General features: G+C 43.7%; 1 protein-coding gene across 1 annotated transcript in view; it reads right to left on the bottom strand.

Annotated features, from left to right (window-relative positions):
• Positions 1-17,734, bottom strand: part of LOC124593947 — a 327,642-nt gene that overhangs the window by 36,992 nt on the left and 272,916 nt on the right. Inside the window, exon 9 of the mRNA XM_047132296.1 lies at positions 9,797-10,262. Coding sequence (XP_046988252.1) covers positions 9,797-10,262 — 466 coding nt within the window. The remainder of the gene's footprint in view (positions 1-9,796; positions 10,263-17,734) is intronic.

Here is a 17,734-nt window from a genome sequence, read left to right as displayed (position 1 = left end):
AATTAAAACACGGCAGAAATAATGAACAAGAATCAATCGTACGCAGTAGTCTGCTAATGTATTGGGCTACTTAAAATGGCGACAGGCCCAGCTACTCTGGTTTCAAAACAACGTACAGCGTAAGTCTGTAGTGTCACCTCCCTTCTCTTTTTTTCCTGCATGGTAATAACAATATCTAACAAAAGATAATCTCGTTACGGCATTAACATAGTTGACACGGGTCAGAGGAGAAATGTGTCTGGAGCATGGAGATAAAAAAAGAATGGAGTTGGCGCGACAGACTTGGGCTGTACGTTGCTTTGAAGCCAGAGTGGGCGCCATTCTAAGAAGCCCTCAACATTAGCAGACTACTGCGTACGAGTGCTTTTTGTTCATTATTTCTGTCGTGTGCGCGTAGTAACTGTTTTAAATAAAAAAATATAGAGCTTACACGAATATTATAGGTTAAGGGAGGTAATTTCGAACGTTTTCTGTTCTTTAATGCGTATTTTTCTCTAGTAGTACGACGCAGTCAGTGACGACACGAGGAATTGTTATGCAGTGAACTACGGGGTATGAATGAGGTGAACATAACGTTTTGGGCTAGTTAAGATGGTGGACATCGGCTTCAAGTTTGGGACGTAATGACACCTCCCCTTGTTTTTTTTACCTCCATGATAAAAACCTAAATCTGAATATGTGTAGTGAGGTTTACATGTTGAATAAAGTGTGTGCACTCCGTAGGTTGTAACTGATCTAAGTTTTTTCATATAGTTCAATAATTGTGACCGTGTAGGTGAATATAGAATGTCAGGTTTAGGTGGGTAAGTTCCAACAATGGGAGATTCTGCTGTACGTATGGTACTGGAAATGCTTTGAATTGTAGTGATCTTTGTAGACACGTCACATTCTGTGTGATCGAGACGTTAGTGACAGCTAACAGCGTTGCAAGCACCCGCGGCCATCGATTGCAGTGCTCGCAGGGCTTCCTCCTATCCTCTCTGCGCGGCAGATACACACGGCAAGTGGCCGCCTCTTCACTTCTGCAGCTCGCCAGGGGAGCTGTCTGCCTGACTGTTGCCTTTTGCAGTGTCGGGACAGGGTCCTCCAGCCCACTGTCCAGCCCTACCGACAACATTTCTGCGATAAGTTCGTCTTTTGAGATGGTTATGCTGAGCGCCTTCCTCCAGGAGACATGATTCACTCTAATCGAATGGCCTGAGCTATCTGCTGACGTTGATCACAGTACTTGAGTCATCCACAAAAAGATGTAATTCTCGTTGTTTTATATTACGTGGAAGGTAGTTTACGTATATGAGAAACAGTAGTGACCCTAAGATTGATCCTTGTGGAGGCCTGCAAGTAATTTCTCCCTAACCAGAAGAATCTTCCCTGCTTACGTTGGCTGAATTACTACTGTACAGCTCTCTCCAGTCTTCTGCTTAGTTATGATATACTTAACGTTGGCTATACTACCTAGTCTGTAAAACTTCAGTTTGCCTCAGAAGGTAAATGTGATCACTCAGTCAGGTGCTTTAGACAGACAGGAAATACTAACCGGTGCTATGTCGTAAAATTTGAAGGTAAACACATAAATGCTATTTACATTTGAGCAACTCGTCTGAAATTCAAACTGTAAATTACTGTGAATATATACGATCTTCTAAAAATTTTTTTGATAATGATGTCACAAATGGAACAGGTAAGTAATTATTGCGATCTCGCCTGTAGCTGTTCTCGCGGAAGGGTTTAACAACGGCCCATTTCAGTCTCTCCAGGAAAATGCTCTGAACTATTTATGGATTACATATTTCAGAAAAGACAGTACAAATGAAGTGGGGAAAACTCTTTGATACTCAGTAGGAAACAGCATTAACTCCAGATGAGTGTTTATTTTTGCGAGAATTTATTATTTTCTTAATTTCGGAAGGAGTAGTGGTTGAGACATCCGACTTAATGACATTTTTGATGTCATTCTTTTTTGTATATACTGCTGTGATTTTTCTCTCTGCGTTCAAAATTGACAGAAGTAAGTACTAGCTTGATATCGCCACTCTTCAAATTATTTCTGAAGGTCAGAAGGGACACTAAAGTCTGTGCCTTTGTGATCAGAAAAACTGCACGAAGAGGAGCAGCCCACTCAGCAACGCCACAGCGAGAGTGATGCAGAAGCAACAAACCATGGCTCAAGTTTCAGGATGCGTGGTGATGGTCGCACATAAACTAGGCTGATATTCTTGCTTGGTGAGCAGTGATGCTACAAAGGAAATGCTCCTAAGGGTAAGTGTATGCTGCAACCTTCCTGCTCGTCGCCATAGTCCGCCGATGAGAAGTCCAGTGAGCCCTATCGTCACTTTTAAACGGCAGCATCACTGCCCGCTACAATCCTTGCCAGGTGTGGATATCAAGCTGGTTTGTGTTTGGAACTGTGACCACCGCCGCCTATCCTGAAACTTGAGCTGTGATTGGCTGCTTCACCATCACTGCACCAGCGCTGTTATTTTAGAGAACAGCTCCTCATTTACACGGTTTCTCGCACACCGCAGGTATACATCTCTTTCTCCATCTAAATCCACAGCCTACAAATCACTGAAGTGCAGCTACTTGCCATTGTACCGCATACACTATACGATCAAAACAGCCCGATCAAAACTATCTGGGCACCTATTAGTGGACATTAACGTGGGGTGTGTCCACCCTTCGGCTTTACGGCGGCTTAAACTCTCCTGTAAACACTTCCAATGGGGTGTCGACATCCTTGGAGGAATGGTAGCTCATTCGTCTTCAAGAGCCAAAGCCAGAGAAGATAGATGTGTTAGATGCTGAGGCCTGGAGTGAAATCTGCGTTCTAATTCATACTAACGGTGTTCCATTGGGTTCAGGTCGAGACTCTTGGCAGGCCAGTCTATTTCATGAGTGTTACTGTTCACAAACCATTGCCCCAAAGACTCTGCTTTATGATGTAGTGTAATGTAATGCTGATTGAAACAATCATCGTCTCCAAACTGTTCCTTTACTGTACACAGTACAAAATCGTGTACACATTCATTTGTTTTTATGTCATCAGTCTTCTGACTGGTTTGATGTGGCCTGCCACGAGTTCCTCTTCTGTGCCAACCTCTTCATCTTCGAGCTGCACTTGCAACGTATGTGTTCAGTTGTTTGCTGGATGTACTCCAATATTTGTCTCTCTACAGTTCTTTCCCTCTACAGCTCCAGCTCCCTCTAGTGCCATGGAAATCATTCCCTAATATTTTAACAGATGTCCTATCATCCTATCCCTTCTCCTTGTCAGTGTTTTGCACATATTCGCTTCCTCTTACTTTACCAGTTCACCCACTTTTCTACATTCATCTGTAGCACTACACCTCAAATGCTTCGATTCTCTTCTTTTCCAGCTTTCCCACAACCCATGTTTCACTACCTTACAATGCTGTGTTATAAACATACATTTTCAGAAATTTCTTCCTCAGATTAAGGCCTATATTTGATATTAGTAGACTTGTCTTGGCCAGGAATGCCCTTTTAGCCAGTGCTAGTCTGCTTTTGATGTCCTCCACGGTCCGTCCGTCATTGGTTATTTTGCTGCCTAGGTAGCAGAATTCCTTAACTTCACCTATTTAGTGACCATCAATCCTGATTTTAAGTTTCTCACTGTTCTCATTTCTGCTACTTCGCATTACTTCCGTCTTCCTTCGACATACTCTCAGTCCATATTCTGTACTCATTAGATTGTTCATTCCATTCAGCACATGATGTAATTGTTCTCCACTTTCACCCAGGATAGCAACGTCATCAGCGAATCGTGTTACTGATATCCTTTCACCTTGAATTTTAATTCCACTCCTGAACCTTTCTTTTATTTGCATCATTGCTTCTTCGATGTACAGATTCAGCATTAGGGTCTAAAGACTACATCCTTGTCCTACCCTTTTTTAATACGAGCACTTCGTTCTTGGTCGTCCACTCTTATTATTCCCTGTTGGCTCTTTTACGGTCACAACGCCCATATAGTACTAGGGACAGAAAGTTGGCTGGAACCAGACGTAAACAGTAATGAAATCCTAAACTCAGATTGGAATGTATACCGCAGAGACATGCTGGACAATGAAGGGGAAGGCGTGTTTATAGCGATAAGAACTGCAATAGTATCGAAGGAAATTGACGGAAATCCGAAATCTGAAATAATTTGGGTGAAGGTCACGGTTAAAGCAGGCTCAGACATGGTAATTGGATGTCTCTACAGGCCCCCTGGCTCAGCAGCTGTTGTGGCTGAGCACCTGAAGGATAATTTGGAAAATATTTCGAGTAGATTTCACCACCATGTTATAGTTCTGGGTGGAGATTTTAATTTGCCGGATATAGACTGGGAGACTCAAACGTTCATAGCGGGTGGCAGGGACAAAGAATCCAGTGAAATTTTTTTTAAGTGCCCTATCTGAAAACTACCTTGAGCAGTTAAACAGAGAACCGACTCGTGGCGATAACATATTAGACCTTCTGGTGACAAACAGACCCGAACTATTTGAAACAGTTAACGCAGAACAGGGAATCAGCGATCATAAAGCGGTTACTGCATCGATGATTTCAGACGTAAATAGAAATATTAAAAAATGTAGGAAGATTTTTCTGTTTAGCAAAAGTGACAAAAAGCAGATTACAGAGTACCTGACGGCTCAACACAAAAGTTTTGTCTCAAGTACAGATGGTGTTGAGGATCAGTGGATAAAGTCCAAAACCATCGTACAATATGCGTTAGATGAGCATGTGCCAAGCAAGATCGTAAGAGATGGAAAAGAGCCACCGTGGTACAACAACCGAGTTAGAAAACGGCTGCGGAAGCAAAGGGAACTTCACAGCAAACATAAACATAGCCAAAGCCTTGCAGACTAACAAAAATTACGCGAAGCGGAATTTAGTGTGAGGAGGGCTATGCGAGAGGCGTTCAATGAATTCGTAGTAAAGTTCTATGTACTGACTTGGCAGAAAATCCTAAGAAATTTTGGTCTCATGTCAAAGCGGTAGGTGGATCAAAACAAAATGTCCAGACACTGTGTGACCAAAATGGTACTGAAACAGAGGATGACAGACTAAAAGCCGAAATACTAAATGTCTTTTTCCAAAGCTGTTTCACAGAGGAAGATTGCACTGTAGTTCCTTCTCTAGATTGTCGCACAGATGACAAAATAGTAGATATCGAAATAGACGACAGAGGGATAGAGAAACAATTAAAATCGCTCAAAAGAGGAAAGCCCGCTGGACCTGATGGGATACCAGTTCGATTTTACACAGAGTACGGGAAGGAACTTGCCCCCCTTCTTGCAGCGGTGTACCGTAGGTCTCTAGAAGAGCGTAGCGTTCCAAAGGATTGGAAAAGGGCACAGGTCATCCCCGTTTTCAAGAAGGGACGTCGAGCAGACGTGCAGAACTATGGACCTATACCTCTAACGTCGATCCGTTGTAGAATTTTGGAACACGTATTGTGCTCGAGTATAATGACTTTTCTGGAGACTAGAAATCCACTCTGTAGGAATCAGCATGGGTTTCGAAAAAGACGGTCGTGTGAAACCCAGCTCGCGCTATTCGTCCACGAGACTCAGAGGGCCATAGACACGGGTTCACAGGTAAATGCCGTGTTTCTTGACTTCCGCAAGGCGTTCGATACAGTTCCCCACAGTCGTTTAATGAACAAAGTAAGAGCATATGGACTATCAGACCAATTGTGTGATTGGATTGAAGAGTTCCTAGATAACAGAACGCAGCATGTCATTCTCAATGGAGAGAAGCCTTCCGAAGTAAGAGTGATTTCAGGTGTGCCGCAGGGGAGTGTCATAGGACCGTTGCTATTCACAATATACATAAATGACCTTGTGGATGACATCGGAAGTTCACCGAGGCTTTTTGCAGATGATGCTGTGGTGTATCGAGAAGTTGTAACAATGGAAAATTGTACTGAAATGCAGGAGGATCTGCAGCGAATTGACGCATGGTGCAGGGAATGACAATTCAATCTCAATGTAGACGAGTGTAAAGTGCTGCGAATATATAGAAAGATAGATCCCTTATCATTTATCTACAAAATAGCAGGCCAGCAACTGGAAGCAGTTAATTCCATAAATTATCTGGGAGTACGCATTAGGAGTGATTTAAAATGGAATGATCATATAAAGTTGATCGTCGGTAAAGCAGATGCCAGACTGAGATTCATTGGAAAAATCCTAAGGAAATGCAATCCGAAAACAAAGGAAGTAGGTTACAGTACGCTAGTTCGCCCCCTGCTTGAATACTGCTCACCAGTGTGGGATCCGTACCAGATAGGGTTGATAGAAGAGATAGAGAAGATCCAACGGAGAGCAGCGCGCTTCGTTACAGGATCATTTAGTAATCGCGAAAGCGTTACGGAGATGATAGATAAACTCCAGTGGAAGACTCTGCAGGAGAGACGCTCAGTAGCTCGGTACGGGCTTTTGTTAAACTTTCGAGAACATACCTTCACCGAGGAGTCAAGCAGTATATTGCTCCCTCCTACGTATATCTCGCGAAGAGACCATGAGGATAAAATCAGAGAGATTAGAGCCCACACAGAAGCGTACCGACAATCCTTCTTTCCACGAACAATACGAGACTGGAATAGAAGGGAGAACCGATAGAGGTACTCAGGGTACCCTCCGCCACACACCGTCAGGTGGCTTGCGGAGTATGGATGTAGATGTAGATGTACTTATTGCGTATTATCCGTCTCTCCCTACAGCAGAATTTCGGACATATCTCACCATTTTACATTGTCGAACGCTTTTTCCCGTCGACAAATCCTAAGAAAGTGTCTTTATTTTTCTTTAGCCTTGCTTCCATTATCGACCGCAAGGCCAGAACTGTCTCTTGGTGCCTTTACCCTTCCTAAAGCAAAACTGGTCATCGAACAGGTACTCAAATTTCTTTTCCATTCTTCTGTATATTATTCTTATCAGCAACTTGGACGTATGAGCTATTAAGCTGACTGTGCGATAATTCTCGCACTTGTCACCTCTTGCAGTCTTTGGAATTGTGTGTATGATATTTTTCCGAAAGTCAGATGATATTTCGCCAGAGTCGTACATTCTACACACCAACGTGAATAGTCCTTTTGTTGCCATTTCACCCAATGATTTTAGAAATTCTTGGATTTTAAATCCTCCGAAGCTCCTTTAAATTCTGATTCTGGATCCCCTCTCTGTTCTAAATCGACTCATGTTTATTCTTCTATAATATCAGACAAATCTTCTACCTCTGAGGCCCACAATGTACTCTTTCTACCTATCCGCTCTCTTCTCTTCATATCCTAGCGCATTTAGCGTTTTCGTAAGGTGACCTCACCCTAACCACGAAGAATATCGCCAGGTAACATTCTCCAGCTATTCGTCAAATCCACGCCCTTGCATTGGAATGCGTATGGTATGGCATCTTTCATCACTACAAATCGCTCGTTTCCAGTCATTCACTGCCAATGATGTCACCCTTTACAACATTGCCTACAGAAACTTGTGGATTGTACGGAGCTGGTCAACCACTGTACCCGATTCTACATATAGCCACTGCACTAGATGGACTGCTGATAGCACTTTGTAATTAAACGAGCGATTCCTTCTGCAGACTCCATGTGATTTTCTACAACCACCCCTCAGCAGTGTAAGAAGTCTGCGTAGTATTTGTTAAATGGGACAACCACAGCTAAACATACACATCACCAATAGTCGACGTAGGCAGCGTTAGAAGGATTCAAATGCCCCTGGTGGATTCGTTACTTAGGTGGCTCCCTGACGTATTTGTTACTCCTGTGACATCTAATGACTAGTCCACTTTCGGAACCACTATTCTGTTCTGACCAACACATTCTGCTATTACACGCAGCTTCTCTACTGACAACACAGTACTCCCCGCCTCCTTTTAAACTGATTGGACCACTGCTTGTACATCCGGTGGTGAACTGGACATTACATAGGGACTTCCGGATAATTTCGGTGAGATAGTGTATTAAAGTTTCTTCCCATTCCATGTGCATACGGAACGTGGGAAAAATGACTGCTTAAATGCCTCTGTGCCAGCTGTAATTAGTGTCATCTTGTCTTCGCGGTCCCTGAAAGAACAATATATAGGGGGTTGCTGTATATTCCTGGTGCTTAAACACCGTAAGTCGTCTTCCGTGAGACAGTTTGCGTCTGTCTTCAAGCATTTGCCATTTCAGTCTCTTCTGCATTATTGTAACTGTCTTCCGTGGATCAAACAAACATGTGGTCAGTGGTGTTGCTCTTGTTCGTATACCCTCAATACCTGCTGATATTCCTGTTTGGTATGGATCCCAAACACTTTAGTAATATTCGAGAATGGGTTGTACGTGTGCTGACTGCATTTTCTCACTATCCTACTAATGGAACTACAACAAAAAGACCGTAGTATATATTGTGAGCTTACGAGATACCTTCAAGAGTGAGAATTACATGTGAAGATTTTACCAAGCAGTTATTTCAGCCGTTTTAGGGCACAAAACTGTCTTGGACAGGTGGCGTACAGAGCATCGTAATGGATAATATTACGTATAATAATTTTTGGAAACAGTCCGTCTGCTTCACTTCATTTATCGTATTCTTCTCTTCGATAGAAAAGGGACGAAAATCTGTGAGTGACAGACTTTGTACGTGAAGTATGTGTATAATAACTGACGAACTGTTACCTCGGTCTGAGTAGACCTATCAATGAATCACTTGGTTACAGAAACTGCATTAATGACGTTTTTCATATATTTAACTGTTTGTGGTTTAGTAATATTTAAAATACACAGGAAACTTTGTTGTGAGATTTATAACTGACTAGAGAAGCGAGGTGATATAATAGGTGAAAGTATCTACATTTTGGACATTCTGTATTCAAAGTATCACCTCCCCTTTCTCTTTGTCAATAATCGCAATTCTGTTGTGAACAAACCATTGTTACTGTCCCCAGACGATGCAGATAATGCAGTTTTCATTTCACACCACTGCAAATAACGCTAACAGCTGGGCATATTAACAGGTGCAAGGTAAAAGATCTCGGCAAGCAGCGATGTGCCAGCAGCAAGGCTGCAGTATAAACTTACCGTAAGAATTGGATCTCTAAATATTAAAACGAGGAAAGAAACAAACTCGAAATTTTATAAGAGAATGGTAGGTCCAGTGCTTGTTTACGGAAGTGAATTGTGGGTTATAATGAGATTTCTAAGAGCAGTGAAGTAATGCACAAGAGATGACAGATTTCGAAATTTGTAAATTAGGGAAGAACTGAATGTGTGTAATACTATAAACAAAACACAAGAAAACAGGAGAAATTGGAATAAATATCTGGAAAGAAAGAAGAAATATTACCTCTGCAGATAAGATGATTTAAGCCAGTTGGGAGCATGATGATGATGATGAATTAGCTCCCAGTAGCACAGAGCAGTAGTAGCCAGACAGTGCAAAATGGAGGTACACAACTATGGCTGAAGACTTCCTGCCTGAGGTATAGGGTGGATATGAGCTTTGTTAGCCACATGGTTGATGTGGGGCTGCCTTTTCTTTAAGGCGACTGGAAGAGGAATAGTTTTGTTGCAAGAAAAACTGCGAATTCCCACATGAGTTACTGCATTGGTGATCTCTCGAAATAGATTGGTTACTCCGAAGTAAAAGGACGCTTAGAACTAATAGATGGTTCTTCATTGGGAAAAATGTTTCAGAAATGTAGTGGGAATACGCAGTTTTGCGTCATTTATGGAGGAACCAGCCGCTGTGGCACTACGCAGAGTACATCGCCGTGTGCTGAGACGCACCTGTGGGTGTTGGCTGGCGAGCGGTGTCGGTCTATGGCGGCCATGTCCTCCTGCAAGCGCCACACCTTGTCCTCTGCGGCGGCAGACAGCTCCTGCAGGCGCGCCAGGCGCCGCTCCGCGCGGCGCACCCGACGCCGGCACGCCAGTTGGTTGTTGCTGTTGCTGCAGCTGTTGTTGTTGCTGCCTCCGCTACTACAGCTGTTGTTGGCGGTCGTGTGGGTGGGGGTTGGCTGCTTACTGATCTCCGCGCACAAGACGGCGGTGGCCTCGCGACCCACTGAGACCCCTCGCCGCCTGTGCAGCTGTTCCCCGAGCTGCTGCTGTTGTGGTTGCAGGTGTTGCTGCTGTTGTTGGACGCGCTCCTCGAACAGGCGGCACATGTCTCTCACGGCAGACGTCACTGGGCCGGCGCGCAGGTCGTGCAGCGAGCGGGCGCGCTTAGCGCCACAGCCGACCACGTCAGCACCTTCCACAGTAAACAGTATCACCTGATGAAGGTACCGACTAAATAGCCTCGAAAAGCTTGTGGCGTTTACTGCTCTTCAGAACTTTCTCCCAAGTGGTATATCTGTGTGTAACTTAGCAGACCTTAAGAAGAACATGTCGATTCTGAATCTTTCTGTACAATGATTGCACTCCTGCATACCTTATCACATATCAAATTTTCTGCCATGAGGAGTAGTCAAAGTTTGAATTATCACTTAAAAAAATACGATGGCACGCTGAAAAGTAATGCACACGAACTTTTAATTCGGTTCTCTATACTGGTTGAAGTACTACACATTGTGTATATTATTTTGTCAGCTTTACCACTTCACTGATGCAAGATGCAACCCTCTGCCACTAGAGGGCTCTGAATTGTAACATGGAAATGTGTAATGCAACTCTGTCAGTGCATCCTCGGAAAACTCAAATTTGAAGAGTTGGTCCACACATTGAGGATGCTCTTCTTCAGCATGACAATGCAAGACCCTGCATCAGCACTGCAACATCTGCAGCAGTCCAATGCATTGGGGTCCCTCACATCGATCGTCCTGCATACAATCTCGACTTGTCACTGTCCGATTTTCATCTATTTTCATAACTTAAAGAACACCTTTGAGGACTTCACTTTGCTAGCGACAAGGCGGTGCAAGTGAAGGTTAGCTAGTGGCTCCATCTACATCATTACTCTGCAATTCACAATCAAGTGCCTGGCAGAGGGTTCATCAAAATGCCTTCAAGCTATTTCTCTACTGTTCCGCTCTTTAGCAGTGTGTGGGCAAAACAGACACTTTATCTTTCTATGCGAGCTCTGATTTACTTTATTACAATCATCACTCTCGTTACGTAGGTGGGTGCCAACAGAATATTTTCGCATTGGGTGGAGAAAGCTCGTTATTGAACGGTCGTGGTAAGATCTCGTCTCAACAAAAAACGCCTTTGTTTTAATTATTGCCACCCCAACTTACGTACAATATTGGTGGCGGTCTCACCCCTATTTCGCGATAGCAAAATACGAGCAGGCCTTCTTTCACCTTTTTCGATGTCCCCCGTCGATCCTATCTGATGCAGATGACGCACTGCACGGCAATACTCCTGAACAGGGCACACAAGCAATCTCGTTATTAGACCTGTTGCATTTTTTTTAAGTGCTCTGCCAATAAATCTTAGTCTTCGGTTTGCTTCACCAATCTATGTGACTGTTCCAACTTCAGTTATTCGTAATTGCAATACCGAAGGATTTTGTTAAATTTACTGCCTTTAGATATTCGTGATTTATCGTGTAACCGAAATTTAGCTAATTCCTTTTTCTACTCTTGTGGATAACTTCACACTTCTCATTATTGAGAAACATCAACAAAGTCAAACATCCTACAGTGACACTATCGAGAAACTGATCTCTCATTGTGCGAAATGTGTCTGCCAGGATGCCTATGTTGCGAAATAAACATGTAGACATGAAGAATGAAGATGTTGAATGTTAATGAAGTTTGTTTTATCTATGAGTCTTTACGAGTTTTCACATAAAACATTCGGAGGAATTACTTCTCAGCATGCCATTGCACAGTTATGTAATTAATATTTTGTCATTAGGTGCATCTCTGCAGTTGTGGTACACACTGAAAACCTTGTGCCACAATACGACAGCACACCGCTAGAGAAGTTAAAACTAAATAGTGCAACACACCTGGTGACGTGGAGTATCGTTAATATCATTGGTCACCTAGACTTAAAGAGGAACAACTTCGCAACTATCCATGCTGCGGTGGCGGAAGTGCACCATCACATGAGACAGTTGCTGGGGAGTGCACATACCTCAGCTGTGATCAAAGAAGTGTGAATGACAGAACAAAGTGACAGACTATTTCTCTCTCAAGAACTGAGAGTGTAAGGAGCAGGCCTTGGAGCTCCAAGAACAGCATATTACAGTGGAGGAGATAATGATAAATGTGAAAATCGTCCATATTTCACGGAATTTTGAACATGAAAAACGTCGCCAATAGCTGGGTTTCGCAACTGCTCACGCCTATTCAAAAAGGCTACCTAACTGAGGAAAGAGGGGAGATTTTGCGTGTCAGCTCAGCCTAGATGACTTCTTTACCAACTTAATAACCATGGATGACTGTTGGATGTAACATCATGACCTTAAGGAAAAGAACTTATGAAAGTGCGGAAACATGTGGGTTCAGCATCGCTGAAACGGGCAAAAAGCCAACCGTCATCGCCTAAGACGACGCTGGGCGTTTTTTTTTTTTGGAACTGCCACTGTGTGTTGCTAACAGATTATGCTCGTGAGGGAGCAAACGTTTAGGGGAGCATACTACCGAAATATGTGTATAAGGTTATGGGAGGCTGTCAAACCAAAGCATACCAAGTAGCTGGTAAGAGGGTGTTTATGCATCGTGAAAGCAGCCTGGCTCATTTTCCTCGAGGACACAGCCACACATGTTGCTCCTTTGGCCTCTCAAATTTTATCTCACCCTCCCGTATTCCCACGCTATAGAAACAGTGACTTCACCTAGAAAGGCGTCTCGTACAAACGACTTCCGCGTCGTGTATTCGTATGCGAGATGCTAAGCACTTGTTTGACTGAAAGACGCTGTAGACAAGGTTTCCGCCTGCTAAGAAAAGTGCAAAGCAAGTCTTCAATGAATATTTAAAACGTGGAGTCACGCCAGCCAATCATGTTGCTTGGCGCCGACTTCTGAGATCGCTAGTGTAGTGTTGTCGGACAGACAAGGCATTCCTTTTTTGCCTGGAATATCACCTGGCTGCTGCCGACTTTTAGAACTACATCGTCCAGGATTATTGGTGAGACAGTTTCTTGCTCGCCCAGCATTGGCGTAGTTAAACAGAGTGATTTTTTCCACCGTGTACGAACTCTAGGGATTGATCGATGAGAGGATATGGAACAAGAAAGGTCCAATGAACTTAGGTCCGGAAATGCATGGTTTCTATGCTATAGACCTGCTATAGACCATTTATTCAATCATGCTTTGCTACAGAGCCTGCGGTCTAATACGCGCTGTACCATGCAGCCACTGTTACAGTATGCATGGTTTCCTCCTAGAGGGTGGTACTGTTCCTCATACGTCATGCCCTAGCGCCCTCTCCTGGCCATAGTAGTTGGTATTGTTGTGTCCGATTCACTTATATTGTTGACTCACCCTGTAGTGGATGTATACAGTGTTGCACGTAATGGTCCCGTATTCGAATCGAGAGCTTGCCGACTTGGTGTTTACTTACGGAAAGGCAAATGACAACAGTCGGCGGGCAGCAAGATTGTATCAGGAGACCTATCCTCGCCGACAACAACCAAAACAATGTTTGCAACATTGTTTCGCCGTTTGCCTCAGGCAGGGTTGTTTCAGGAAGCTGGAAATCATGAAGGACGTACACGAAATATTCGGACACCAGACTTGGAGGAAAAAGTGATTAACACTGTGGAAGGCGATAGCAGTGTCAGTACCAGGCAATTGGACCGTCAGTACAGGGTCAGCCAGACGGCAGTGCTGAACTGTTGCTACCCTTATCACTTGCAGCGTATGCAGGGCTTAGCAACACTTTCGACCCCGGGGACAGTTTTGTCACTGGTTTCTTCACAAGGCAACCACGATGCTGGGATTTGTGTCCTCCATCCTATTCGCAGATGAGGCCACTTTTATGCGGAGTGGTATCTTCAACATTCGAAACAGCCATCTGTGGGACAGTATGCAGAAACCCCTTGGTATGGTGACAGCGAATCATCAGCATCGGTGCAGCCGGAGTGTGTGGGAAGGATTAATTGGCGACCGTATTTTGGGACCAGTCTTCCTTTCAAGTCGCCAAAAGGCGGGAACTATAGGCGTTTCTTGCGGGTGAGTTTGCCTCCCCTGCTGGAAGAAGTGCCATCGATGATTCGAAGGGTTATGTGGCTGCTACATTACATGATGGTGCTCCAGCCAACTTCTCCGTTAACGTCCAGACGCATCTCAATCGTGTCTTCGCTGGTCGATGGATCAGACGAAAGGATCCGGTTGCATGGCCTGCTCGTTCACCGGGTCTCAATCCGTGCGATTTCTGCTTAAGGGGCCTTCTCAAAAGTACCGTGTATGCAGAGTCCACCCCTGATGTGGAGACGCTGGAACATCGTATTCCTGTTGCCTTCGACACTGTTCACACGCAGCCCGGTCGTTGTGAACAAGTGAGACAGAACCTGCAATGCCAATTACACGCATACGATGAGGCACACGGAAGCCATTTACAACACGCACTGTGGCTGCGTGGTACAGCGCGTAGTCTCTGTAACAATGTATGACTGAATAAATGGTCTGTAGCATGGAATCCATGCATGTCTGGACATAAGTTCATTAGATCTTTTTTGTTCCGTATCGTCTCAATGATCAAGCCCTAGAGTGTGTAGACGGTGGAAAAAAAATCACCCTGTATGTCATACGATTTTTGATGTCTATGACACCAATTCTCAATTTTGATCCACTTGAGTATTGTTAGTTCTTTGTTCTATTTGCGCCTTTACTAGTATGCGTGGAGATCAATACCTACGTTTCCACTGGGTTATCCGAGCATATCAATGATTTATCATATACTTTTCCACTCATTAAATATTACGGGGATTCTTATGAATATGAGTTATTTAATAACCGAGTTGAAATTCAACTCTCTCATGGATTACTTTCCTCAGGAAGTCCTTTTCTAGTCTTCCGATCTTTCATGTTTGTCGGCAGTTGTGTTGATTCAAACTTGTATTTGAAATACATCTCTGACTGCTTCAGCAAAGGGAACATTTCTTGCACTGGCTTCGGTAGCAACGTTGTTTTCTGATTTCACGTGCAATTTTCAGCTAAGTTACGTGAGTGGACGTTGGCGCAATCTTGAAGAGACACACTGCATCAAAGAATGTTTCGAAACTTTGTTTTCAATTCAGTCATTTTGCATTCGTTAGGTGATGGAAAACACGGTATGCAGTTACATCTGCATGACACGTATCACTTCTGCAAGGAGTGATACATTAACAGGTTGTAGTAGAACAGTCGAAGATTTTGATGTCTATTTGTATCGGTTTAGTTACGTTAAATGTTCCCTTTATTATTTCGTTATGCTGTGGAAGTTGGTTCACTGCCGCAAATTTCACTGAAAGCAGTCAGATCGCGTTATTGTTCATTCATGAGTCAAATTTAATACAAAGGAGAATGTTTCAGGGCAATGAAACCAGCCATAACATGCTGCGTAGTCATAGGTTAAAGGTAGACGGTAGTGGGTGCTTTCAACCTCTGCCGTCGGATGAAGAAACCATTACAGACAGAAAACTAGGTGACTTATCCAGGTATAATGTTTCCTGAAAACCTAAAATGTGCCGCACTGAAGGATGCACATGTACAGAAGAAATAATCCAGGCTGGAGCAGACGAATTGCGTGTTTGGAACTACTGAAAAACTCCAGAGGTTTTATTTACCGAAAAAAAGATTTACACTAAATAATAAATATTTTTATTGCCTTTTTGAAATCTACGAACATTAATCAGGTGTAGTGCACGTGGGATCTCCGAGGCCCAGAAACGACGGTTCTATACATTAACGTGGCCATCTAGATGGAAATGGGCTTCGTCACTCACTATTCAGATGTTTGCATCTTACGTAAGAATGACTTTCATTATGTCGCAAAGTTCTTTCAGTTGCAGAAAATCCTTTTCACTTATCTGCTTGACGATCATTATTTTGTATGGGTAAAATTTGTGATCATCATGTAAGACACGATGAAGTGAACGAAGTGGCGTACCCAGCGCTAAAAGTCTGCCGGGTACCAGATCGTTTCGGACTAGCAAGAACTGCCCTTCTCACTTTTTTCGTTTCCCGGAGTTCGGACTGAACGGGGAAGACCAGGTTGTTTTCTTTCCACATCATAGATCCGGTACTCCTAAACGCCTCAACCCATCGGAGTAGGTCGTTCCTCTACGTTCTACATTAAAATTCGACGAAAAGTCGTTGAACCGTCACGACCGAACCATTGCTTCTAAGAGACTGCTCGACAGAAAATATGCGATTATCTACGCTCCATAGCAACTGAAAGTGAGCTGTCCACCAGATGTCACTCAAAGTCAATCACCCCACTCTTCGCTGCGTATTAGCGGTTTAAAAAACATGCGTTTCCTCTGCTCCATCCTGTGCCATGACAGCATCCTCTGATTACCGACCTATTTGCATTTTTCCTGCACTGTCCAAAGCCTTTGAATATACCGCCAGCCAACAAAATTCTCAACTGCAAACAACCTACTAGAAGGATACCAGTGAAGTTTTTGTGAACATCGCAGTACAACATCTGCCTTAATAAACGTAGCAGACGACCTCAAGCTTGCGATGGGTGGACAAGAGGCGATTGTCATGTTCTTCTTAGACTTCAGCAAAGCCTTTGACACCCTCGTCACCGACATTTTACTTGGCAAACTTAGGATCCTAAATTTATCGCCAAGTGCACTGCAATGGTTTCGCTCATACCTGAGGCCTCTCCAGCGACGTGTCGTGTCCGGCACCGTAAGGACACACCGGAGGCAGGTAGTATCAGCGACCCCGGAGTTCGGTGTTAGGTCCTACACTTCTTTCATTCTACGTAAATTACGTGTCATCAGTTTTGTCCTACTGGAATTATCATCTGTGCGCTGATGACCTCCAGTAGTATCTAAGTGCAAAATTAATAAAACTGAAGATACCTATCGAGAATCTCAATATTCACCTGTGTGAACTATCAAAATGGATGCACGGTCTAGTGTTAAAGCTTCTTCCATCCAAAACATAAGCGGTACTTGTTGGTCATTCTAGGCTAATTAGACCGAAGTATCAGGAATTCCTACTATCTTAACGCTAAGTGGGACAAAATGGCTCTGAGCACTATGGGACTTAACTTCTAAGGTCATCAGTCCCCTAGAACTTAGAACTACTTAAACCTAACTAACCTAAGGACATCACACACATCCATGCCCGAGGCAGGATTCGAACCTGCGACCGTAGCGGCCGCGCAGTTCCAGACTGTAGCGCCTTTAACCGCTTGGCCACCACGGCCGGCCTAAGTGGGACAAACAACTTCTCTCCTCCAGCACAGTCAACAGGTGATAATAAATGAAAATGTACATTGAACCAAGCACGTTACTGCAACGTGCGGGAAGACGTTAGCATCTCTATTGGCCTACAAAAATATAAAAGGTCTTCCCTTTTGACATGAAAAAGGAACTGTACAAACAACCATACTTCCAATCGTCGATTACAGAGATGTTGGCCTGCAAGATCTTTGTCAGGAAAGCTCACTGCGCCTCGAACTGGTTTTAAACCCGTGTGTTCGATATACCTGCGACGTTGCTCTCTTTGATCGTATTTCACCATCCTGGATGCGTGCAGACAAGCACAGAGATTTCCATATCCTCTGTTTCCTCTACTGTACACTGAACACTGTCCCTCATATCTCTCC

Source organism: Schistocerca americana, chromosome 2 (genome assembly GCF_021461395.2).
Source record: "Schistocerca americana isolate TAMUIC-IGC-003095 chromosome 2, iqSchAmer2.1, whole genome shotgun sequence".
Taxonomy (NCBI): Eukaryota; Metazoa; Arthropoda; class Insecta; order Orthoptera; family Acrididae; genus Schistocerca; species Schistocerca americana.
The sequence above is the reverse complement of the archived record's forward strand: the minus strand, read 5'-3'. Positions and strand labels throughout refer to the sequence as shown.